The sequence below is a fragment of the Notechis scutatus genome, chromosome 2 (genome assembly GCF_049901735.1).
Source record: "Notechis scutatus isolate UNSWTSFEM ecotype Mainland chromosome 2, rNotScu1.2, whole genome shotgun sequence".
Classification (NCBI taxonomy): domain Eukaryota; kingdom Metazoa; phylum Chordata; class Lepidosauria; order Squamata; family Elapidae; genus Notechis; species Notechis scutatus.
Window position 1 is genome coordinate 175481848 of NC_142010.1, and position 25889 is coordinate 175507736.

General features: G+C 37.7%; 1 protein-coding gene across 1 annotated transcript in view; it reads left to right on the top strand.

Annotated features, from left to right (window-relative positions):
• Positions 1 to 340: 340 nt before the first annotated feature.
• Positions 341 to 25889, top strand: part of DNAH6 (dynein axonemal heavy chain 6) — a 181866-nt gene continuing 156317 nt past the window's right edge. Inside the window, exons 1-15 of the mRNA XM_087957457.1 lie at positions 341 to 404; positions 2140 to 2394; positions 3274 to 3450; positions 5530 to 5780; positions 7637 to 7904; positions 9204 to 9338; positions 9431 to 9554; positions 10274 to 10406; positions 13446 to 13617; positions 14379 to 14492; positions 15429 to 15629; positions 16988 to 17108; positions 19195 to 19346; positions 20306 to 20458; positions 21472 to 21723. Coding sequence (XP_087813583.1) covers positions 2146 to 2394; positions 3274 to 3450; positions 5530 to 5780; positions 7637 to 7904; positions 9204 to 9338; positions 9431 to 9554; positions 10274 to 10406; positions 13446 to 13617; positions 14379 to 14492; positions 15429 to 15629; positions 16988 to 17108; positions 19195 to 19346; positions 20306 to 20458; positions 21472 to 21723 — 2502 coding nt within the window. The 5' untranslated portion in view covers positions 341 to 404; positions 2140 to 2145. The remainder of the gene's footprint in view (positions 405 to 2139; positions 2395 to 3273; positions 3451 to 5529; positions 5781 to 7636; positions 7905 to 9203; positions 9339 to 9430; positions 9555 to 10273; positions 10407 to 13445; positions 13618 to 14378; positions 14493 to 15428; positions 15630 to 16987; positions 17109 to 19194; positions 19347 to 20305; positions 20459 to 21471; positions 21724 to 25889) is intronic.

The window sequence follows — 25889 nt, forward strand, 5'->3', positions numbered from 1 at the left end:
CTATTCTATTCTATTCTATTCTATTCTAATCAGTCTGTATCTACGGAGCAGCGGTTCAAGATCCAGCAAAAAAAATGCCTAAGATCTGACGATGCTTCGGATCGCAGGACTTGCCAAGGCTCAAGCATTAATCTCCTTGATATGGCATCATTTGGACAGCCGTGACTTGGCTTGGGGAGGCGGCCGCGCGCAGCAGTGGAAGAAAACGAGGGCGGGACTCACTAACCGAGAACGACCGCAGGTGAGCCGCGGAGCCCTGGCGTGGTAACCATAGTGACACTAGCTTCCCGCCCCTCCGTCGCGTCCCGCCCGGGGAATGCTGGGATACGGTCCTGGGGATGTTGCTTGGCAACGGGACGACTCTCTGGAGGGTCTGAAGTTTCTGTAGTTTCTGGGCGGAAAAAGTAAGTTCCTCCAACAGTTAACCCCGCGGGTGTCCCCTGTTATTTTCTAAAAATGGGGGAATTCCGCTGCTCCGACTATTACAGTCCCGAAAGGATGCTCCCTTCCGACTGTTTTTTTTTTTTTTTTGCAGCGTCCCTTTTGGAAAAGGCATTTGAGCCAGGTTTCCAAAAACTGCCTCGTCCAAGGGGCAAGGGGCAATCGAGGGTGCTAATTTCCTTCCTTTGCCGTCCCGTCATTAAAATTGTACCTTTCTATTCAAAGATAGCTTTGCTTTCCTCCTCGCCATATCCATTTTTTTCTTGCCTTCTCTGAAATAGACACATAGAAGAGCAGGGCCGGTACATTTAGAATTAGAAGTAGAGAGAAAAGAACGTGGGCTCAACTTCTAGACAATAAATCATAGCTAATTATTAATCTTTGCGTGTGTGTGTGTGTGTGTATGCATGTATATGTATGTAATACATATACATATACATATACATATACATATACACACACACACACACACACACACACACACACACACACACACACATATATATATATTCCCACGTCATTATATTTTCCCACGTCATTATAGTTGTGCTTTTAAAGTACAGACATGATATTCTTCCGATTAAAATCGGAATTCCGATTTTTTGGGGAATCGCCCGGCGGTGCGAGCGGCGGGCGGTGCGAGCGGAGCCCGGTGGGCGGGTGGTACGAGTGGAGGCCGCTGAGTGGCAGGAAAAGGGAGCTGGGCAGCGATTTCTTGGCGCGCGGTGGGGGGTCTCTTTTGGCCGGCCCCGATTTTTTTTTCAGAGGGGAATATCATGCCTGGTTGTAGCAACGTTTCGGCAGAATCTCATCTGCCATCATCAGGCTTCTGTATTGTGTTCGTCTGTGAGTCAGGCTTTCACAGCCGTTTCTGTTTTAAATTTGGGGCTAGCCTACTGCTGTGCCAGAATGGTTTTTTTCTTCATCGTGATTGGTTGGGACTCACAGACGAACACTATACAGAAGCCTGATGATGGCAGATGAGATTCTGCCGAAACGTTGCTACAATTTTAAAAGCACAACTACAATGACGTGGGAAAATACCCGAACAAAGCTGAATACCATACATGTAAGTACCCGCGAAAACTTAAGAAAACATATATATTTATCTCTATATCTATCTCTGTCTATCTCTATATCTGTCTATTATCTATCTATCTATCTATCTATCTATCTATCTATCTATCTATCTATCTGTTATCTATCTATATCTATCTATGTTATCTCTTTTGCTATCCTCTCTCTTTCTCACACTATATCTATCTATCTATCTATCTATCTATCTATCTATCTATCTATCTATCTATCTATCTATCTATCTATCTATCTATCTATTTTCCCTCTCTATCTATCTATCTATTCTCTCTCTTTCTCTATCTTCTCTCTCTCTCTCTCTCTCTCTCGGTCTGTCTGTCTGTCTATCTATATATTTTTCTCTCTATATTCTCTCACTGTATTCTCATTCTCTCTCATTCTCTATCCTCTGTCTGTCTGTCTATGCTGCACCTTGATCCATCCCCCAAATGGGATACTTTAACAGTATGATGTTTCTCAGATCTTAATGTGCTTATACCAATACACATTTTCTTCTTATATTCTTATCCATTTCCCTTGGTTTGTTCTTGGTTACATATTAATGTTCATAAGGCAGTTTGTTTATATTTAGACTTACGTTAAGGTTCCATATTTTATTTTCAGGCCACTATGTCAAAAAGAGTCTTATTGCCTTCTATCCCGTCACTGGAATCAACAGTTAGCAGAAGCAATCAGAGTTCAAGTGAAGAGTCTTCTAATGGGAAAAGTTCTCCTTCAATAAATGAATTAAGAAACAGACTGACCAGTGTGGCTCCAAAACAGATGGCACCAAATCCTGAAGCTCTGAAATTTGAACATAATACAAAATCTCAAGAAAGAACTAGGAAGCGGCAGCAGCCTATAAAGCTAGAACCTTTAGTAGGCTGATTTTGATTTTAAGACTATATTTTTAATTTGGAAAAAGTTGTGGGTTTTTTTTTTTCAAATATGTTTAGTCTTACGAAAACTGGTGCATAAATACCATTAAATTTAGTATTTGTATATAGAAAATTTAAGTTAAGTCTATAACTTTTTGTTGATTATCAGTTAATTTTGAAATGTGGAAATTACAAAGATATAAAACACTTTGATATTACATTTTTGATTATCAGAAAAAGGGTTGAGGAAATACAGTTCTTCTGTATGAGTTAATGCTATACAAATATTGCAGAGATCAATCATGTCAGATTAATCCTAATTTCATGACCCTAAAAGTTCATGGATCTCTTAGTAGAAAAAATTAATTTTTCTAAACTTGCAATCTATAATATTTATGTTAAGAAAGATTAATCAAATCATTCTGTAACTATCGAATTTTGACCCTTATAAATAATTGTCCAATGAGATTAAAAAAAAATCAGCCTAGTGCAATTCAATTACTTGAGGTTTTCAGAATTTATCCCCTGCCCACAGGGCAAGCCATATACTTCCTACTACATATTAATTTTGGGGAATTAAAGACTTTTCATTACTGTTATTAACACAAGATGATTGGATGACTTTAGAAAATGCTATAAGTCACTAACAGTGTGAATCTTTGCTTTAAGAGAATGCGCAACCCATGTAAAACAAAACTTATTAGACTCAACTTATTAGACTCCTGGCTTGTGATACATGCTGTCTTCTCTATTCACAGTTAAAGACCTATGACAGAGTCTGTACTTATCTAATTTAATTTTATTGTTTATTAATGTATACAAAATATTTCTATTGATGAGTTATTCATTTTTTAAAAAACTTATTTCATTCTTAATTTAGCCTGCCTTAAAAACATATCAGCACCAAAAACAACCTGAATATATATACCAGAAGAACAGAGAAAAATTGTTAGCAGCTGGAGTATTAAAGCCTACAACTTCAGCAGAGAAAAGAAAATGGCCTGGTACAGTGGAAGCAATTTCATCTGAACTCCAAGAAGAACTGAAAGAAAGACAGGTATTGTCTGTCCTTACAGATTGTGAATGCATACTTTTATTTAAATATTTTAATCTTCCCTTCAAATAAAATACAGGTAATCCTCGACTTACAACCTCAATTGAGCTCAAAATTTCTGTTGCTAAACAAGACATTCATTTGTTAAATGAATTTTGCTGCATTTTATGACCTTTCTTATTAAGTGAATCATGGCAGTTGTTAATTTAGTAGCACGGCTGTTAAGTGAATCTGGTTTCCCCATTGACTTTGCTTGTCAGTAAGTCGCATCTGATTCCAGGACACTGCAATCATCATAAATACAAGTCAGTTGCCAAGTTGTCTGAATTTTGATCACATGACCATGGGAATTCTGTAATGAATGTAAGTGTGAAAAATTGTCAAAAAACACGTTTTTCAGTACTGTTGTAACATCGAACTAAGTGGACTGTTGTAAGTGAAGGACTATCTGTATGCTCAAGGCACTTACAATTTATTACTCCAAATAATAAAGTAAAATAAAAAATAAAATAAATAAAAATAAATAAAATAATTTTAAGGTATTCTTGCATGTTGGAGTTAATGAAATAGCTATATTGAAACATGCATGGTTCACCTTTTCCAGCATGCTTTAAAAACATCATCAGATATCTTAAAAATCAGACCACTTTCCAGTTACTTAGATTTGAAAAAATACATAAAAGGAGATTTCACTTCCCTTATTAATGTAAGAAAGTGTACGTGGCCAGTTGTAATTCTTCATTATTTGAAGCTGCTTTTAAACTTGCCATAAATGGTTCTCATCTGGTGAAGGAGGTTCACTCTAAGACTTATTATTCTCATGTATACCATTGTTGTATAGTATTAATCTAAAATGGCAATACAGTTTTATTGTTCTATTGCTAATTAACTTCTATATAAAATAATTTTTAAAAGAAAAGTTGAATGGAAAGTTTTTGAAGTTTAAATACAAAAATAAAGAGGACGATACTGCCATGTTGCACTTCTGCTGTGGGAGCTGCGCTAACTAACTACTGATTTGGTTCTGAGTGTAATTCAAGGTACTTGTCACTACCTACAAAACCAGGCAAGCTTCATATCTTGAGGGCCATCTTTCTTCAACAGCTTCTGCCCATTATACCCAAACAACTAAGTAGTACTTGCTAATGGTCCTCATCTATCAGAAAGTATGGCAGGAGGAAGCTCTGCAATAGGCATTCTCTATATAGTAGCGGTTCTCTTCCTCTGAAAGGGCTTGCCTGCTGACGTAAAGATGGTCCCCGTCCTCAGAGCCTTCTGCAGTTGGATGAAAATACGACTTTTCCAGAAGGCATTCAGGTTTTAATTGTACAAGAAGTGCCATATTCAATTAATTCAATGTATTATTTACTGTTTAACATGGATTAAACTGAAGCGTAATTGGGTTACCATTTTAATTACTATAGCAACTTGCATTACATTTATTCTGTAAGCAATTTAGAGATTTCTGGTGGTAAATAAATGTTATCACTAAAAAGGCATTAAATAAACAAACCCCTGAGAATTCTCGTACAGGATGCTATTCTGTCATGAGCATTGAAGTAATGTGCAGGTGTTGGGCCAATTGAATTGTGAATGTGGAATGTGGAGGAAGGCAACTGATGCTTTGCTTCAGGAATCCAAGTAGATTTATCTGGCCCACTTACTTGATTGCAACAAAGAGCTCAGAAACACTGCAGCTTTCAGATAATAAAATTTCTCATTAAATCTGAAATGGATACCTGAATATGGTTTCTTCAAAACACTTTCAATCCAGGCTTACTTGACTGAAACATAATTTAGTTTCCAGACTATAGAGGAAAGTAGAACTTCTTGTTAATTTAACTTAGGAAGGGAAAGCTTCCAAACTTTTATAAGCCATTCTGGAGGAAGAGTGATAAACCATGATATTGATTTTGTTCGAAAAAAATATTAGGGAAGCAGTTATAAATATTATTGTTATGCAGTAAATTTGTGATAAGAATCTATAAGAATATGCTTGGTTTTCAAAAAACCCAGGAAATCAATAGTATCTTTTTTTAAAAAAATGAGTTATATATAAGTTCCTTTCCTTTATCATCACAGATGCTGAGTGCTATGGTACGAATTCCAACTCCTCCTAAGCAACCACGTAGTATATTAAAGACAAGTGCTTGCAAACCAGGTCCGACTCCACCTTTACGTACATTTAGTGGACCGGAAGAAGTAATTAAAGCTAATGTTACAGAGCCTCTACAGATTATAAGAATAATATGTGAAAACAATAACCTTGGATTTCTGTACATGACTCCCGCAGTGCCTAAATCATCCATTGAGTATGACACATATAACCTGAAGTGAGTTACCTTTAAATGTTGAAGCAATTGTATGTTAAAAAACAATAATTTTATGTTTAACATGAATTCCAGATTTACCACTTATAATTCCAGTCTCTGTTCTAGTGATAGTTAATATATTTACTGAAAGAAATACCTTAATATAGTTATATCTAATTTTTATATTTTTCTTATATGTATATGTTTTAACATAAATGTGGTGCTAAAATTTGAAAACTTGTATCTTTTTCCTTAGAAAGGGGAAACTGAAATGAAATTATCAATTAAGGAATACGGTTAAATTTTGATTTAAAAAGGCAATCATATAATGTATACATCTCAAAAGAAGACAGATATGTAATTAGGGCATGTCAAATTTTTCAACTTTCCCTTTCCAAACATTAGGAGCACTTAAAAGTTTTGATATGCCTTGGGGGTTGTAAAGATATTTTGGTTACTTTAATATAATTTAGATATGCATGGTAAGTAACTACAGAAATATGATAACTTTTTAACATTTTGTTTGTTTCATGAATGTATATGGGATGTTTTTCAAACAGTTGTTGTAACATAGAAGAACAGTATTATTATATGCCAAATATATGTTTTGCCATATAGTTTTGTCAGATCATTTACATAACAACTATTAGCATATACTAGGTTCTGCCTCAGTTTCCCTTCCCAATAAGTATCTTCCCAATAACCAACTGAGTCAGAAGATCATGTAAAAGCAGTTTATTAGAGTACTCTGATAAAGTGTGGTCCCTCTATGAAAAGGAGCCCCATGTTTCACTCCTTTTTATAGTTAACACAACAAAGTCCAAGAGGAAAGTTGATTGGACAGGATAAAAGTAGCCTTCCCTTTGCATAGGAAATCAGTTACACGTAGTCAAACATGTTACATATTTACATCCCAGAATATCACATGTTCATTAAAAGGAGGTCTGACATCAGAAGGGATGTAATTGTGTTTGGAGTTCACAAAAGAGATAAACCAGACCCCAATTTGTAGTAACAAACTTTTTCTTATTTGGAGCTAGTCTCTAGCTTGTTTATCAGTTTAGGAATGAACATCATTTTAAAAGAGAGAAAATAAATCAGATTAAAATACCAAGTACCTATGTTAGTTAACAAATAACAAAACCATTGTCATTTGCCCCTCACTAATCTAGTAAGGAAAGAACACAAATTGCTGTCATATTATTGTTTTTAGGAAATTGGGACAACAGTTTGATGCGGGTTAGAGCTTTATGCAAATATGAAGTGTGGTACAAAAATTGAGCAGGGACATTTGAGTACTAATGCATTTATAAACCCTGATTTATGCCTTTCATGTGAACAACTGAACTGAACTTTCATGTAAACTTTTCATGTGAAAAGTTTGGGTGGGTGGGAAATACATTTGCTTTAGTGAAATACATTTGCTTTAGGAAATACATTTGCTTTTTTTTTTGCAATGCAAAATACATTTGTATTGAAGGTAGAACCGGTGCCATTCTGAATCACTTCACTCCATCCTGGATAAATAAAGATTTGCTTCACATCATAATAGCTTGTCGTGGATCTAAACCTGATGGGATGAGGCTGCATCTAATAATTAAAAAAAACAATGCAATGTGTTCAGTTATCCAGGATATGTCAGAAAACGTCCTGCCATGATAAAAAAAGTTATATTAATTGCTATGCTTCCTGCTTGAAAATTAATAGATTGGTAGCAAAACCATGATACGGAATGATACAAAAATAGCAGATATTATTCCATCAGGTTCTGTTTGCTACAGGTACAGAATAGGCATATATAGATAATCCATCATTGCTTATTCAGGTCTTGACAATCAATTCATTCTATTAAACAAGATGTTTTTGTTTTTTTTTAGAATTGTAAGCTATGACTGCATTAACAAAAATGACTACTACACTATTAGTCCACAAGCAGTTATTCATACATATAACGGAGAAGTTGAATACCTGGAACTTGAACGCTGGGAGCAAGAATATGTCTATCATAGGGCACTTGTCAAAATCACTATCTTTGCTATATTTCGCAAATGGAAGTCATTTAATGTATGGAGAAAGAACGTCCGCTGCAAAAAGATCAATTCATGCCGCCGAGCTTTACAGAAGAACTTATTCATTGTTAATGCTGTATGTATTGTGTTTTTATTACTGAAATAATACATGTGAAGGACACTGAAGCAGGGGTGTCAAACTCGCATCATCATGGCAGCTTCATGTGATGTATTGCAACTTTTCTCCCCCTTTGCTAAATCGGGTGTGGGCATGGCCAGCACCTGATGCATGCGGCCTCTGGGCCACGAGTTTGACATCCTTGATCTAAATCATTGTATTGTTTTGAAGATGTCACTCTTTAATATAAAAATGATTTACAATGTAATATAGGTTTCCTTGTGTGAAATATATTGATATTAACATAGCTGTAGTTCCATAGCTCTAAATTAGTGCTGCTAGAGTTTAGTTAGTATGGAAAGTCAATAAAGCTCATAATCTAAAAAAAATCAGAGATTGAAATATTTTACAAACAGAAAAATAGCTGAACTATCAGAAATGCCTGTTATTGCAAAAGTGAAGTTTTTCACTTATTATCTTTTCTCCCAATAATCCCTTGATCTGCTCCTATGCTCTTCAGAAAGATCCACTCATGCACACAGAGCAGTTTTTAAGGGATGCTATAATGAAACACACACAATACTACTTCCTCCTCCTATTTTTCCCTCATCACCCCTGTGAAGTGAGTTGGGCTGAGAAGATTGGCCCAAAGTCACTCAACCAGCTTTCACATCTAAGACTCACAGTCTCCTGGTTTCTAACCTGGTGCTTTAACCATTAGACCAAACTGGCTGATGATGATAATCTTGTTTTTCTACCTGGAGAATATTTTTAATTATTAGAAACTATAGCCTCTCCTTCCTTTCCTTAGTAAATACAATACTAGGAGCACTTTTTTCTTTGGATGGAATTTGGAAATCGATTATTTTGAAAAATTGGAAAGCTGCTTTGTTCATTTGCTTTTTAAAAACCAACAACAAAATATTGTTTCTTGCTGACTTTATATACTTGATAATGCATGATCACAAATATTTTGCATAGCTCTGTGCAGTCAATATTTTTAATATATGGGAACCCAGAGACACTAATATCCAGGAGCCATTTTCCAGGAGCTATCAACTATACACATCTGTATTTCAATTTGGACAACTTATGTATAAACATGCCAAGACCCCTTTATTCCATCATGATATGGGGGAAAAACTGGGAGACCCAGAGAAAATAGAAAGAACAGGTGTAACCATGTGATTTCCAATTTGTCTCAAGTATAGTGTAAATATGAAAGCCAATCAATTTCCTTTTGTTGTACTATTCAGAAAATATACACAATTCCTTCTAATAGTCCTTTCTGTCTTATTGATTTGTTCTATTTTGCAGTGTTTGAGACCAGCAATTCTAAACATCCAAGAAATGTGTTATCGAATTGGTGACATGGTACTTTGTCAAATTGAAAAGGGCTATATATATACATTAATAGAGTTTAAAGGTACTCAGTTCAGTCAGCTAAAAGATGTGAGTTTCATGTTTCAGTTGTTCAAGAATTCATATAAATATTTTAACTGAAATTTAATCATTATTCACCTCTAATTTCATTAACATTTTAGGTGGCATCTCGTTTGTCAGAATTCAGAGAATTAGCTAAAGAAGTGGTTAGAGGTGCATGTCGAACTGCACTACTTGAAACTGGTTTCACTCCTGATGATTATTTTTATAGTATTGAGAATACAGGTACAAAACTACCAAATTAACAATAAATAATAGTATGTTTATTTTAAATGCCGGATGAGTGTCTGTGTATTTCTTTTATCTCAAACAAATGGGGTTAGAAAGTTCTTTGAATTTTCAAATAATTGTATTTTCTTGCAACATTTGAACTTTGGGAATTTCAGTTTTTAGTGGTTAAGGTATCTGACTAAAAATTGGGAGATTGTGAATTCTAGTTGTACCTTGGGCACAAAACCAGATGGGTGACTTTGGGCTAGACACTTTCGCTGAGCTCTTGGAAGGAGATAATGGCAAATCACTTCTGAAAAACCTTGTCAAAAAAAACCTCAGAGAAGTGGGTCTAATCAATAGAAAATAAAAATAAGACAGAATCAAGATATGATGTTATGTACTGTGAAAAGGAAGGGCAAGTTACCCACCATTACAATCTCAATATGCAACAGGGAGAAGGTAGTGTGAATTTGTGTGTGTTGGGGGGGAGGGAGTACAGCCTGACCCAATCCACATTTTGATCTATATCATTCCCAATCGTTTGAGTAGCCCCTGTAAAATTTCACAGGGACCAGTATAACCCTCCCATTCTAAGTCAGATGGCTTAGAAGAGGCAATTAATTTTTTTTTAGCCAGCTATATATGGATAGATTGTTTCTTTTACTGTAAATGTACCGTTTAGCTTTGTGCCTGGAATAATTACAGCAATTTGCACCTGTATTTTTCCTCAGAACAGGCAACAAAAAAAGAAGTTGCGGTAGGAGTCGTTCCTCGTGTTGAGAAAGACATGTACAGTGAACAACCTGAAAGAATGACATACACAGAACAGGCCAATAAAAGGGCTCAGTGTGGAAGGCTAACATGGTAAGTAATAGCGTTTCTATGGGTGTCTTGTCATAATATATTTGTCTCAATTTAGAACTGGTAAGATGTAAAATAGCAAAAGTGCTTTTTGCTAAAAGTGGTGATAATTTAGTCTAGCTTCACCTATTTTGTGAAAAAACAAACAAACATCTGATTATGGGTTAACATGCTATGTGACCTGAGTAATTGACATCAAATCAGAGACCTTAAATCCTATTTTGTAAATGTTGCAAAAATTTCTTTCAACAGTCCTTCCATCAAACAAAGCTAATCCTTAATATTAATGGTGAAAATATAAATATGAAAATTATAGTCCGTTCCTTCCTTGTTATATTTATATATTTATTTGCATATATCATATCTCTGTGTTATTTATTTTTCTTGGCAATATGAAAGTGTAATCAATACATTGGGCAGTATGAAACAAAAACCAGTACTCTGGAAACATTTTTAATGATAGTTAAAGCAATATTAAGTTATTACTTTAACTTAGGCAATGTTATTTATTGCTTGCTACCCTTTGTTTGAATTTTGTTGCTGGTTTTTGTTTGTTGAAATTATATAGTGTAATATTGTTTTACTGAATTGGTGGTACCTGGCTCAATAGTAGTAGTAACAGCAAGAGGAATCTTGGAATCCTAGTGGACAATCACTTAAATATGAGCCAGGAGTGTGCTGCAGTTGTCAAAAAAGCCAATGCATTCTTAGACTGCATTAACAGAGGGACAGAATCAAGATCAAGTTAAGTGTTAGTACTGCTTTATAGTGCTTTGGTAAGATCACACTTGGAATATTGCATCCAGTTTTGATCACCATGACGTAAAAAATATTTTGAGACTGGAAAGTGGAATGACTTGTTTTCAGAACGACGCCTCCAGAACACTGGAGATTTTAAAGAAGAGATTGGACAGCAATTTGTCTAAATGGTGTAGGGTTTCCTCCTGAGCAGGAGGTTGGAAGACTTCCAAGGTCCCTTCCAACTCTGTTATTATATTATTTTCAAAGCCATTTTGATTTTTTTCCTTTGAAGGGCGAAATAAATAAAATAAAGATTTCTTACATAACTCATACATTTTGATCATAAAGAATTTTTTATTTATATATCACACTGGAACATTACACATATACATGTAAATGTATTTATTAATCAAATTTATATGGCCACCCACCCCCCAGTACAACTCTAAGGGGCAAACAGAAATAAAAACATAATACAGTTAGCCAATCAATTAAAAGGAATACCAAGTTGAAGCCTCCATAAAAATCACATTATCAATATAGTAAACACACCATTCCAGAATTACAGTAACATCCTGGCCCCAGGATGTGGAGGAAAAGCCAGGTCTTTTTAGCCTTTCAGAAATCCAGCAGGAGCAGGGCCATCCATATCCCTGCAAGAGCAGGCTGTTAAACAAGGCAGTTACCATGACACATGGTATGCTTCCTCAGGTCCCCTAGATGGTATTACTCCATGAGGGGACTTGGAAAATGTTCCCTCTGTCAGATCAGAAGGGGTGGGGACAAAATCAAAGGGGACAGGCATTTCTGTAAGTAATCTGATGACTAGATTGGAAAATGGACACTTGCGGAGGGTTATTATAAGCTATAATAACAATTATAAACTATATTTGTAGAATTTTGCAAGCTGGATTGTGCTTTATTTCTCCTCTTCCTTATATCCTAGTCAATCAGGGAAGTACATGGCTGTATCTCTTCTGAATCCAATCTTGTATTATAGCAATAGTAATAGCATTTAGACTTATATACTGGTTCATTGTGGTTTACAGCCCTCTCTAAGCCAGGGGTACCCAACCTGTGGGCCATGGCCCACTACCGGGCCGTGGTCTATTTGCAACTGGGCCACATGAGTGGTGGGCTGGGTGCACACACAACCCAACTCATGCAAGCAGCAGGTACCGGCACTCACAGCCCCACTAGCGCGAGTGGTGGGCACACGGGCCTACCACTCACACAAATGAAGCTATGCGTGCATGCATGCATGCACCTGCACCTCACACAAAACCATCCCCTCTTCTCCTGACCCCCCTCCTTGTGCCTGGCTGCCAACCAGGAAAGATTGGGGAATGCTGCTCTAAGCAGTTTACAGAGTCAGCATATTGCCTCCAGCAATCTGGTCCTCATTATACCAGCCTCGGAGCTGGTGAGAATCAAACTTCTGGCAGTCGGCAGAATTAGCATGCAATAGTGCATTTTAACCCATTGCACCATTCCGCTACTGTGGGGAATATTTTAGCCCTCTTTGCATATATGGTAGTTCTTACCTATTTCTCTGAAGGATTTCTTGATTTCCTGAGCCATTTCCATGTAAAGCTTTAAAGATGACAACCAGCACCTTGACTTGTACCACTTCAGCCTAGTAACAGCAGTGTTACATGGACATGCTGTAGTACACCAATATTAAATATGCCATTGTATTCTGGATCAGTGGAAGTTTCTGAATGTTTTTCAAGGGCAGCCCAGACTAGGGCTCATTGCAATAACTGAATTGGAAGATGACTAAGATTTAAGTGATTGTAACCAGTCCTTCCTGATCTGGAACAGACCAACTGGTGCACAAGATATAGTTAAATGATAGTTTTCCTTGAGCAAGAACTGCAACCCAAGAGCATCCCCAAATTGCACTCTAAAACTGCCTGGGAGAGTGTTACATCATATTGTTAAGCATGTGAATTTGTTTTGTTGTGTGACATCTAATATTTAGGGAAGCCATTCTTGCTTAAATTTAGTCTCTAATTCATTTTGTTACTGTATATTGTTAATTTTGCCATTGCTGTTAATTCTCCAGGTTTAGTTTCCCATAAATTGCTTTATTCTCCAGGATAATATTTCTTTTCAGTGTTCAGCCCAGACAGTATATTCTTAATAATTTTTGCATGATCTCCCTCTCTACTTCCCCCCTCTCTTATACACACATACACATACACATACACACACAAAAAGTTTCATTAAAGCCCGTGAGATTGTCTGTGCTAAGACAATAGTCTGTTTTTCATTGTTGATCTGTTTGTTTCTTCCCAGCTTTATTCGTCTTGCTGATTATCTTATAGTAAATACTATGCACGTCTTGGCAGTTAAATCTGTTGCTACTCTCTTGCATTACCTTACTGAGAAGTTGAAGAAAACACCACTTGCAGACATTATCCAAACATGGAATACAGATTTAGAAGCACCTGAAGTTGTGGAAAAGAAGGTAATATTCACCAAAGTGAGATGTTCAAACTGTTTAGAATGACTTGATCAAGAATTTAAGAAAACTTACTGTTTAGGGCAGAATTATTGTTTTCTATTGATCAATATCAGTCATTTTGTTTTGATCTCATATATTGTTCCTGACTTCATATCCTGTGAAAATGTGTTTCTGGAATCCATTTTATCAATGGAAATTAATGAAACGTACCTATACAGTATGTTTTATAATTGGAAAATACTTCAAAGAGTTCTGTGTAAATGCTTATAACATAAGAAATGGTATTGTTAATGCTGAGTAGTATCCAAAAAAGTCTCTACAAATCCTAACTAATAAATAATGTTCACTTTCAGAAACTGGATAGGTCTGATTAAAAATATCAGTTTTAAACAAAAATGTGATAACATTATTTTAAGACATGAGTATCAAAATTAAAAGGATGCATTTTAAAAAGAATGAATATAATATAATATGACAGAAGAGAAAGGAACTAAAACAGCTGAAGTTTCCTCATAATCATAATTAAAACAAAGAAATCACATGATCAAAGAAAGGAAAGACTCTCACCAACATTTCGAAACATTCTGAAACATGCAGTTGCACTGGGCCTGTGAACATTGTCTGGCTATTCTATCTGAACCATTACTTGGAAATTATTTACGTTCTAACAAACAGGGAACTTTCTAGGCTAGAGGGCTTTAGAGTTTGAGTTCATTGTCTAATTTTTAAAAAGACTTAATTCATTCTTTCTTTTTTTACTCTAGGGAACTTCTTCAGTAATTGCAGAGGAAGAGGAGGCATCCATTCCAATGTTTCTTGTCGAGCTAATTTTAGAGATCCATGCATTGCTGTTTGAACCAACTGTAGAAGAGTTCCAGGTTAATGTTCATTTAGTTTTGAAAAGATTTCCTTTTTTAAAAGAAATGTAATCATGGGGCACAGAGTAGTTGAAACATTATCTTTATAGTTATGAGTCAGATGTAATTCTCGACTGGCATAGATTTAGGCTGGAAAGTGCCTCTGGAAATACTTTTTGATCAACTGAATAATAACTTAGCTTTGAGTCTGACCAGAATATTTGAGAAGAATAGTCATCCTTAAACAATACAATATGAACGAAGACAGCCTGATATTTCTTAATGACTTGAACTGCTATTAGTGTAGGAAAAACAAGAATGAAACTAGCAGTGTTAATTCCTAGTCTACTAATTAGTTTGCTAGTTAACTGCTGCATAAAAGGCACTATTTGAAGGCATTTTGGCAATGACAAAGATGCTGTAAAAATTAGGAAGGGAAGAAAAGTAGGTAGCCAGCAACAGAAAAAAGTCCAAGTTTGTAATCCAGGGGTGACTGTGTTTAAAATAAAAAACTTCTGGGTAGCCTTGCCACTTGTCCACTGACACAGAATAGCCATGGCATTTAATTAAGTATTTATTAATATCACTATCAGTGACTCTATGCAAAGGTGACTCTACTTTTGATATTTCTATCTTTCTTTCTGTGGCTTTAGTATTACCTATGAATTTTGGAGATTTATTTCAATTTTAGGTGGCATTCAGATTTTATGTATTAAGGTTACTGTAATTTAATGCACAAATTAGTAACATCAGTCCTTGTATTCTTTTTTAAGAAGTGAAAACATTTAAAATAGGGAACGCTAGAGGCATTCAAAGTGTGGGTCTTCACAAGACATTTTTACAATTGTTGTAAAGGATTCCACAATATTTATGTGAACAGCTCTGAACATGCTATGTAAACTTTCATATCTAGCAGAGCAAACATTTCAACTGATTTTCTTCTATTTGGTCAAACAGGATGCTATGGCAGATATTGTGTCTCAGTTTCAGGCAACTGTGTTATCTGTTGCAAACCTTGTTCCAGATCAGTATTTTGATGCCTTCACTCGTCCTGTTATTAACAACAAAATTGAAGAAAAAACATGTGGTGAAGGACCAAGCTTATCAACAATGTTTAAAGATGATAAACATCTTCAAACTATTATCCTACAAATAAAGGTATATGACACCCTTGTTTATAAATTTATTTACGTTTAAATATTTCATATTGCAGAGGTACTCAAGTAATAGTTTCAAACCAGAATGACTAACAGAATAACAGAGTTGGAAGGGACCTTGGATGTCTTCTAGTCCAACCCCTTGCACAAGCAGGAGAACCCATACCATTCTGGACAAGTGGCTTTCCAATCTCATCTTAAAAACCTCCAGTGATGGAACACTCACCACTTCTGAAGGCAACCCCGTTGCACTGATTAATTGTTCTCATTGTCAGGAAATTTCTCCTTAGTTCTAAATTGGTTCTGTCCTTGATAAGTGTCCATCCATTGCTTCTTGTCTTGCCTTCTGGTGGTTTGGAAAATAGGTTCACCCTCTTTTCTTTGTGGCAGTCTCTCAAATATTACCTCTCAACTATCACTCCTAGTCCTTCTCTTCTCTTCTCTTCACTAGACTAGACATACCCAATTTCTACAACCGTTCTTCATATGTTTTAGCCTCCAGCCCCCTTATCATCATTGTTGCTCTTCTCTGCACTCTTTCCAGAGTCTCAATGTCTTTTTTATAATGTGGAGACCAAAATTGGTTGCAATATTCCAAGGCATTATAAAGTGGTACTAACATGTCATGTGAACTTGATTCTAGCCCTTTGTTAATACAACCTAGGATTGCTTTGGCTTTTGTGGCTGCTGCAGCACACTGCTGGCTCATATTTAGGTAATTGTCCACAAGAATTCCAAGATCCCTCTTGCAATTACTGCTGTTGAGTCAGGTTACACCTTTTCTATATCTGTACATTTGGTCTTTCTTGCCTAAGTGTAAAATTTCTCACTTTTCTCACCATTGAATTTCATTTTGTTAGGGCACAGTGTTCAAGTTTGTCGAGATTTTTCTGGATCTTGAGCCTATTTTCTGGGTGTTGATTATTCCTGCCAATTTAGTGTCATCTGTAAATGTGATGAGTTCTTCTATTTCCTCATCTAAATCGTTTATGAAGATATTGAAGAGTACTGAGCCTAAGCCAGAACTTGGAGTAACCCACTGCTTACTTCCCTCCCTGTAGATGTAGTTCCATTAAGGACCACATGCTGAGTGCAGTTTGTCAGCCAGTTACGAATCCATCTGGTGGTGATGCTGTTTATCCCACATTTTTCTAACTTACTCAGAAATAGAATGTGATCTAAGGGTAGATATTTCAACTTGCTCTTTAACTTTTCTATGCTTCTATCACTGCTTCTATGTAAGAATGACACAGCATAGTAATAAATGACAATGAAAGTAGAAGAAATGAAATAGATCCATTGTATGGATAGAAGTTAATCAAAGACTATAATAATTTAAATATCATTTTTACTTTATAGGAAACAATTGATTCAGCATTTGAATCAGCAAATTTATATGCAGCTACTTTTGAAAAGTTTCGATTATTTTTCAGAGAAAATGAAAGCCTTGATTTGCCAGCTCTGAGGAAAGAAGAACCTGGTAAATATTCTTTTATATTTTGTTACATTCTGTGCTGCATTTGATTAGAAAATGATTTTCTTAGCAGACTGTGTTATGCCAGTAAACATTTGAAATATTGAAATTGTAGAAAATCTCCTGAATGTGGTATTAAACAAGTTCATTTACTGTAGGTAGCAGCACCTAGCCAACTTTGATCAAATTTGGGAATGTTGAAGAGGACTTTGTGGGATGACCATCAGAACATCCCAGAAGAAACAAATGAGAAGGGACTTCCATAGTGTTGCCTGAAACTACATCTAATTCTATAAAGTTACTATAGGAGTCAAGTTTACTTTGAAGGAGATCTTTCTTTTACGTGAAAATGTTACATTTCATATGTTTTTAAAAGGAGAAAAGAGACTTCCTTTTTCATTTTCCCCAATATAGTATCTTACTATATTCTGAAATAAAGCTAAGGCAACCTGCTAAGGTAGATAAGATTCAGCTGAAATGGTGTAATTATGTAACTGTGAATGGTGTGTAGCTGCTCATTGACTATCTGTATGTGGTATGATATAGTGATTAAAATTGAAAGATTTGTAGGTGTATCCATAATTAAATTTGGCAGTTTGACAGTGTTCTGTAGTAATGCACCTTTAAGGTTTTTAAACATATTTTATTGTGCTTTTTATTATTTTTATAAATAATTCAAGATGGTGAACTTAATATTCCCTCCTCCTCTTTTCTCCACAACAAGAAACCTGTGAGGTGAATTGGGCTGAGAGAAAGGGCCTGACCCAAAGTCATTCACAGTTTCCTGGTTTCTATCTGGTGCCTTAATCACTAGATCAAAACTACTCTCCAGATGACATAAGTATTAAAGGATTATAGATAAAGTGTGTGTGTGTGTGTGTGTGTGTGTGTGTGTGTGAGAGAGAGAGAGAGAGAGAGAGAGAGAGAGAGCACACAAACGCGCGCGCACACACACACACACACACACACAGAATAAATTCTTGCTTTAATGACCTCGTCGGGCAAGGGTTATCTTTTAAGCTGAATGTCCACTAAGTGTCATTATTTCTTCATTATTATCTGAAATTCAGAGCAAAGTGAGATCCATTATTTGTCTATGAATTCTAAAAGTCTCTACCAGGATTCAGCTTTAGGTTTCCTTTCTGGACTGAATTTGAATTACATACAGAGGAAGACTACAATATTCTATTATAGAATGGTTGACTAGGGTGTGTAATATAGATAATCCTGGATTCTTTCTGATTCTTTAATTCACTAGAAGTAGTTGAACTTAAAAGGCAAAATGATGCTTAAGAGTCCACTTGAAACATCAATCTGCAAACAAGCCTTTTTCTAGGGTCATTCTAGAACTGGAAACAGCAATTCCAGTCACAACTACTTTAAAGAATTGCAAAATGTTGTTGCATGTAGGTGTTTAATATAAACTTCATGATAAAAAATATGAAATATTCATTGCAGTGACACAAGATCCTTTTTGTTGTTGCTTGATTTCTTACCTCTTCTATAGTTATCTTTTTATGCTGTGAGCATGCTTGCTCTGTGAAGTGCTATTGTACCTTTCAATCCAAAGCTTTTCATAGTTCTAATAGATGAGTTAATCTCATGAAATCTGCAATGAATATTCCATAGAGGCAATACCATTTTTTACAGCAAACATTTTTAAATAGTTAAAAGCTTTGGTATTTTCCAGGATGTTTTATCAGAGAAACACTTAACAGAACAGAATGGAATGGAACAGAATCGCTCGCTATTGTTAAGCAAATGTCTGGCCTTAAAACCTTCCACTTCTCTGAAATTGTATTGCTGAGTTGAGGAGATTGTTTATGTCTAGGTTTTATAACATTCTGGAATTGTCAGTGGCTGCTTTCATACACAATAAGCATTTGTTTATTTCTGTAAAAACACTCTATAGACCAGACAGGAGAAGATAACCCATTTTGAATAATCTCTGTTCATCACTAAAAAAAACCTTTTTTCTAAATAAAAAGGGGGAAATGTATTTGTATTCTTTCCCATGAGGAAATACAATATAGTTTTCACCCCCAAGCCATCTGTAAATGACTAACTGTATCCTTTTGTTTAAAATAAACAGATGTTAAATTTTTTGCTGAACAACTGGAGAAATATCACAGACAACACAAAGAAGCTTTGGCAATAAAACAAAAGAGATCATTAGGTTTGTTCCTCATAGATGGTAAAAAGTTGAAAGACAAACTAATTCCATCACCAAAGCGCTGTTTGGAGGTAAATCTACATTGCCCTTTAACTTCATTTTTAATGTTACCCATACCAGATTAGAAATGAAATGGGGCCAATTAAAAAAACAAGAAAGTTTCTGCATACTAAAGGGATTTTCCAGAAAAATGTGTGTGTGAGAGAGAGAGACAATGTAACTGCAAAGATATATGGATTATTGGTTGATTGATTACTGATTTATATCCCAACTTTTCTTTGAAAGCTAATAGAAATGTCCCCTCATTTAGTCTCTACAATAACCTTGGGTTAAGGTTGGGTTAAGACAGTGTCTCAAAATTGTGCACTGAACTCTGGAAAAGCTTGGAAAGAAAATTCTATGGAGCAGAGTCAGTCTCATATGGTGGCTTGGGCATTCCTCCTTCCAGAATAACTGAAATTTTACAAGATCTCATACCTTGCTGCAATTTCATGACATTTTTGTATTCTTGAACAAAATCCTGAAAAAATGTTCTATCTCAAATGTCCTTTGAGATCTTACAAAATTTTGAAATCAAACACAATTTTAGTTATTTGTAATAATTTAAAAACAGTGTTTGGGAAATCAGGGATGTCCCTTGGGGTGTGGTAGGTATTGACTTCTATTTCCAATAACTAGAAGACATTTTCCAAAACTCTATTGTCAATTTAATGCATTATGAACTGAAATTTTATTTATTTTGTTTATTTATATCATGCTTTTATTATTTTTACAAACACCTTAAGCTAATGAATCTATCCAACACAACTTCCTTCTCCCATTTTACCCACAACAACCCTATGAGGTGGGTTGAGCTGAGAGTGACTTGCCCAAAGTCCCTACATCCATTTAATCATGACATGACATTTACTCATTATAAGCTACATAGTCTTGACTAAAGAATACTTTCATGTTATGTAAATTCTTATCTAAATGTTACTTTTCCTTTTATAATTTTACTAATGCTTTTAATGCTTTATTTTGCATTTAGGTTATTAATGAGATGCTTCCTGTCATTGCAAAGAAAAAAGTGAACACCATTCTCGTTGAGGCAAATGATGCTAAATTTAAACTTGAGTTTTTGCCAAGTACAACTACTGAATATGTGGTTACTTTGACATTCCTTGATGAAATACAAGATAGGGTAAGTTCACCATACTGTTTTTATTAAGTAGCATGAGTTAACAAGTTTCATTTTGCTGCCATTGCCAGATGCGTTTTGCTTGCTTTTAGATACTCTATCTACAGTTAATGAAACCCATATAAACTATTCGGTTTCTCATAAGAAATCAAATAGATCCTTTTGATCTGGGTAGTAATTGTGTTCTCTTATATTTGCCTTCCTGGGAGATAGGTACAATATAATGTGCATATCTAAATCTAGTCTTGCAGTACATCCTAGCTGAAATAAATAGGGCATGAAACCTATGTATCACAACTGGTTGTGTGGCCTGTCAAAGAGTAAGTTTCCTTCACATCTGCAGTGCCTAATTAGTGCTCACCAGATGTTTCCAACATCTTTCATTGGCTATGTTGGCACTAAGTGAAATAGAAAATGTTTGGAGGACAGCAGGATGTTGGAAGAGATGCAATAGAGGAAAAATACAGCAAAATCAGTGGAGTTTATACCCAGTTTAGCTAATAGAGGTAGCACTTGTTTTGCAATCACAATTGGAAACTCGGTTATTAAGTGAAGTGGTTGTTAAGTAAAACTGTGACTGTGCTTATGACCCAGGAACAAAAGAAATCCAATTCTCTTCCTCTTTTCTCTCATCCTGGGGGCCAATGGGGGAAGGTCTCCCCCATGACCCAGAGGCAAGGACGTGTGCAACACAACAAATGTTGTTCTTCATGTTATATAGTATGTATATGAAACTACTGGGAGTGATCTCCCAGTTTGTGGTAAGTGTACTGATGATTCTCAGTTGTGCAAGTAATCTGGAGAGAGGGAGTGAGAGCAAGAATGAGTGCATTTGAACTTGATTTTTATGTAGGTAGCAGGTAAGGTCAATCTCTTTGTGCAATTTTAAAATCAGGTTCTGCCCTGTATTTAAAGTGACATTTGATAGCAATTTCGATTCACTAAGAGTTTTAAGATAACCTGTCAGAGTATTTGCGAACAAAATGGAAAAATAATTTGTTTCTATCTTCCCTCAGATTGAAATTCTTGAAGATGAATCAAAAGTGGTTTCTAAGATGTATCAGCTTATTGAACAGTATGTTATACCCACACCTCCTGAAGATTTCGCTTTGTTTTCAAGTTTGAAGCCCTCTATTGTTGCTGTTCGTAATGCAATTGATAAATCTGTGGGTGAAAGAGATGCCAGCATTATTAAATTCTGCCAGCTTCTAGATGAAGATGTTCATGATCTGAATGAAGAAGTTAAAGAAGTTAGACTTCTAGCACAGGTATTAAATTAATTATTTTTTGTATTCCTATATTACTGAACTATAGTTTGTCACAGTCATCCAGAAGTTTAAACTGGATTTGGCATTTTTATCCACCTGTCAGATAAGCAGATGTCCATGTTTGATAGTGTTAAAGCTATTGCTACAGGATGAAAGCTGTTCCAAGTAAAGCTGCCTTTTACAATTGACTGGTGATGATTTTGTCAATACCGATGATCAATGTTCAAATGGACCTCCAGTTATTTTGAGATTGTACCCAAGGAACCTATTACTATTGGTACTACTTGTGCTTTCTCTTGCCACAGTCCTTCTATTTCTATTTGCAAGTCTTCTCATAATATACCGGTAATTCTTGTTACTATTTACTAGTTACTTACCCTTATTAGTTTCAGTAGTTGGGTGTGCTAAACCCAAGATGAATTCAAAAGCCACAATATGTGGTAGAACTATACTTCTCCAGCAAAAATTCTCAGAGTTAACATCTGATATTAAAAAAAGATGCCTTGGGTAAAAAGGCAACGAAAAGTCTTTGACTAAGAAGCAAGAAAATACCAATGGATCTGGTATAAGGAACCTCATAAATCGGGTATTCCACATGGGTTTGGGGTTTTAAATGAAGAAATATGGCTAGCTTTGATTTCGCTCAGAAAAATCTATTTTAATGGCATGCACATACCGTGTTTCTCATATAATAAGGCCGGGTCTTATTTTTTTTTGAGCCCCGAAAAAATGGCTAGGCCGTCTTTTCGGGGGTGACTTAATTCCCCCCCCTTGCATTTTCGGGCAGGCGGGCAGCGACGGCTTGGATGTAGACCTCGATGTTGGTGGGGCACTTCGTATCGGGGTCAACGCAAGCAGCACCATGTCCGGGTGTGCAACAAAAGTACTTCCTAACGACCAGCCCCCACCATTCCCCCCATTTTGTATGTTTTAATATAGGCCTTAATTTGAGGGGAGGGGCTTAATTTCATTTCATGCCTATAAAACATGCTGGGACTTCCTATTGGGGGAGGCCGTATTGTTGGAGAAACAGGGTATGAAAAGTGATAGGAAAACTTTTACAGCCCCACTTTTAATAGATAGAACCGGATAGAATGTGAAGGCTGAACAGTATGTACTGCACCCTCTAACTCAGGGGTGGGCAAACTACGGCCCGCGGGCCACATCCGGCCCGTTGGTCTGTCCAATGCGGCCCGCCCCTGAAAAAAATCGCTGCCATTGGTCTGTCCAATCCGGCCCGCCCCTGAAAAAAAAATCGCTGGGCGTGGCATATTGCCCTGTGCCGCGTGGCCCCAAAGCTGCAAAACAGTGCGGAGCAATTTAGGGGTAGGAAAGAAAAGAAATTTGCAAAGGCCTCGGCTGGGAGTTCGAAATCACCTTCGAGTGCGACCTCTCCGAAGGTGAATCCCCGCCGATCCTCCTTTTTTTCCGGGGCTTCCAGGCTTAAACTTTGCAAAGGCAAAGCTTGCAGGCTGGAGCGTCTTCCCGCCGAGGAGCGGGAAGGGTTCCACCCGGCGGAGGCGGGCGGGCTGCTTGGAGCCACCTAAAGCTAGGCCGCTGCTGGTGGAGCCTTGCCCTGCCTTGGTGCCCCGCTTCCCGGCTCGGCAGTCCTGCTCGGGCGGCACTTTAAAGCCTGCTCCCAGCACCCGAGCAACTTCCCAGCAACTTTCCGCTTCGTTTTAACTCGCGGGCGCTCGCGCTGGCCCCGGAGCCGCGCGGCGGCGGGCAGGCGGGCTGCTTGGAGGAGGCGACCGGCGGCGCTCCGGGCTTCCCCTCCGCCGTGCGGCTCGGGGCCAGGCACGAGCGCCCGCGAGATTAAAACGAAGCCGAAAGTTGCTGGGAAGTTGCTCGGGTTTCCGGGCTTCCAGGGCTTTGCAAAGGCAAAGTTTGCAGGCTGGAGCGTCTTCCTGCTGAGGAGCGGGAAGGGTTCCGCCCGGTGGGTGGGCGGGCTGCTTAAACTTTGCTCGGGCGGCACTTTAAAAGCCTGCTCCCAGCACCCGAGCAACTTCTCAGCAACTTTTAACTCGCGGGCGCTCGCCTTTGCAAAGCCCTGGAAGCCCGGAAACCCGAGCAACTTCCCAGCAACTTTCGGCTTCCTTTTAACTCGCGGGCGCTCGCGCCTGGCCCCAAGCCGCGTGGCAGAGGGGAAGCCTGGCGGGCGGGTGGCGGACTGCTTGGAGGAGGCTCCGGGCTTCCCCTCCGCCAGGCACAAGCGCCTGCGAGTTAAAAGGAAGCTGAAAGTTGCTGGGAAGTTGCTTGGGTTTCCGGGGCTTCTAGGCTTAAACTTTGCAAAGGCAAAGTTTGCAGGCTGGAGCGTCTTCCTGCCGAGGAGCAGGAAGGGTTCCGCCCGGCGGGTGGGCGGGCTGCTTAAACTTTGCTCGGGCGGCACTTTAAAAGCCTGCTCCCAGCACCCGAGCAACTTCCCAGCAACTTTCGGCTTCCTTTTAACTCGCGGGCGCTCGTGCCTGGCCCCGAGCCGCGTGGCAGAGGGGAAGCCCGGTGGGCGGGCAGGCTGCTTGGAGGAGGCGACCCGGCAGTACTCCGGCAGCAGCAACAGGCAGTTTCGCCTGGGCTCCGCTCAGGTGTCCGGCTGGGGCTGTCAGGAGTTGTTACCGCCGGCGCAGCTCCGTGCGGCTCCAGTCCCGCGTTGCCTTGGGAAGGAAAAGGCAAAACCAGGAGCCGCTGAGCCTGAGCCTCGGTGCCGCTGCTCCCGTTGCAAAGCACTGCCGCGGCTCTTCCTTTTGCCTTTCCCTTCCCGAGGCAACGCGGGACTGGAGCCGCATGAGCGCGCCGGCGGTAGCAACTCCTGACTCAGGGGGCCTCCGAGGGGAGGGGAAGGAGGAGAAGAGGGGGGAAGGGTGGGGGGCGATTCCCAAAAATCTTGTGCTGACCCGGCCCGTCTGTCAAATTTTAAAAGTCAATGCGGCCCCGAGCCAAAAGTTTGCCCACCCCTGCTCTAACTCCTTCTTGGGAAATCAGGGCCATGAGCAAAAGGTGAAAGAGTCGTTGAGAGCCATCCATTTATTATGTATACCTGCTCAACTGAGCTGCTCTTTTATCAGATATTGAACCAAATGACTTGAAACTACTGGGAGTGACCAGTTTGTGGTAAGTGTACTGATGATTCTCAGTTGTGCAAGTAATCTGGACAGAGAAAGAGCAAGAATGAGTGCATTTGAACTTGATTTTTATGTAGGTAGCAGGTAAGGTCAATCTCTTTGTGCAATTTTAAAATCAGGTTCTGCCCTGTATTTAAAGTGACATTTGACAGCAATTTCGATTCGCTAAGAGTTTTAAGATAACCTGTCAGAGTATTTGCGAACAAAATGGAAAAATAATTTGTTTCTATCTTCCCTCAGATTGAAATTCTTGAAGATGAATCAAAAGTGGTTTCTAAGATGTATCAGCTTATTGAACAGTATGTTATACCCACACCTCCTGAAGATTTTGCTTTGTTTTCAAGTTTGAAGCCCTCTATTGTTGCTGTTCGTAATGCAATTGATAAATCTGTGGGTGAAAGAGATGCCAGCATTATTAAATTCTGCCAGCTTCTAGATGAAGATGTTCATGATCTGAATGAAGAAGTTAAAGAAGTTAGACTTCTAGCACAGGTATTAAATTAATTATTTTTTGTATTCCTATATTACTGAACTATAGTTTGTCACAGTCATCCAGAAGTTTAAACTGGATTTGGCATTTTTATCCACCTGTCAGATAAGCAGATGTCCATGTTTGGTAGTGTTAAAGCTATTGCTACAGGATGAAAGCTGTTCCAAGTAAAGCTGCCTTTTACAATTGACTGGTGATGATTTTGTCAATACCGATGATCAATGTTCAAATGGACCTCCAGTTATTTTGAGATTGTACCCAAGGAACCTATTACTATTGGTACTACTCGTGCTTTCTCTTGCCACAGTCCTTCTATTTCTATTTGCAACTCTTCTCATAATATACCGGTAATTCTTGTTACTATTTACTAGTTACTTACCCTTATTAGTTTCAGTAGTTGGGTGTGCTAAACCCAAGATGAATTCAAAAGCCACAATATGTGGTAGAACTATACTTCTCCAGCAAAAATTCTCAGAGTTAACATCTGATATTAAAAAAAGATGCCTTGGGTAAAAAGGCAACGAAAAGTCTTTGACTAAGAAGCAAGAAAAGAAAAG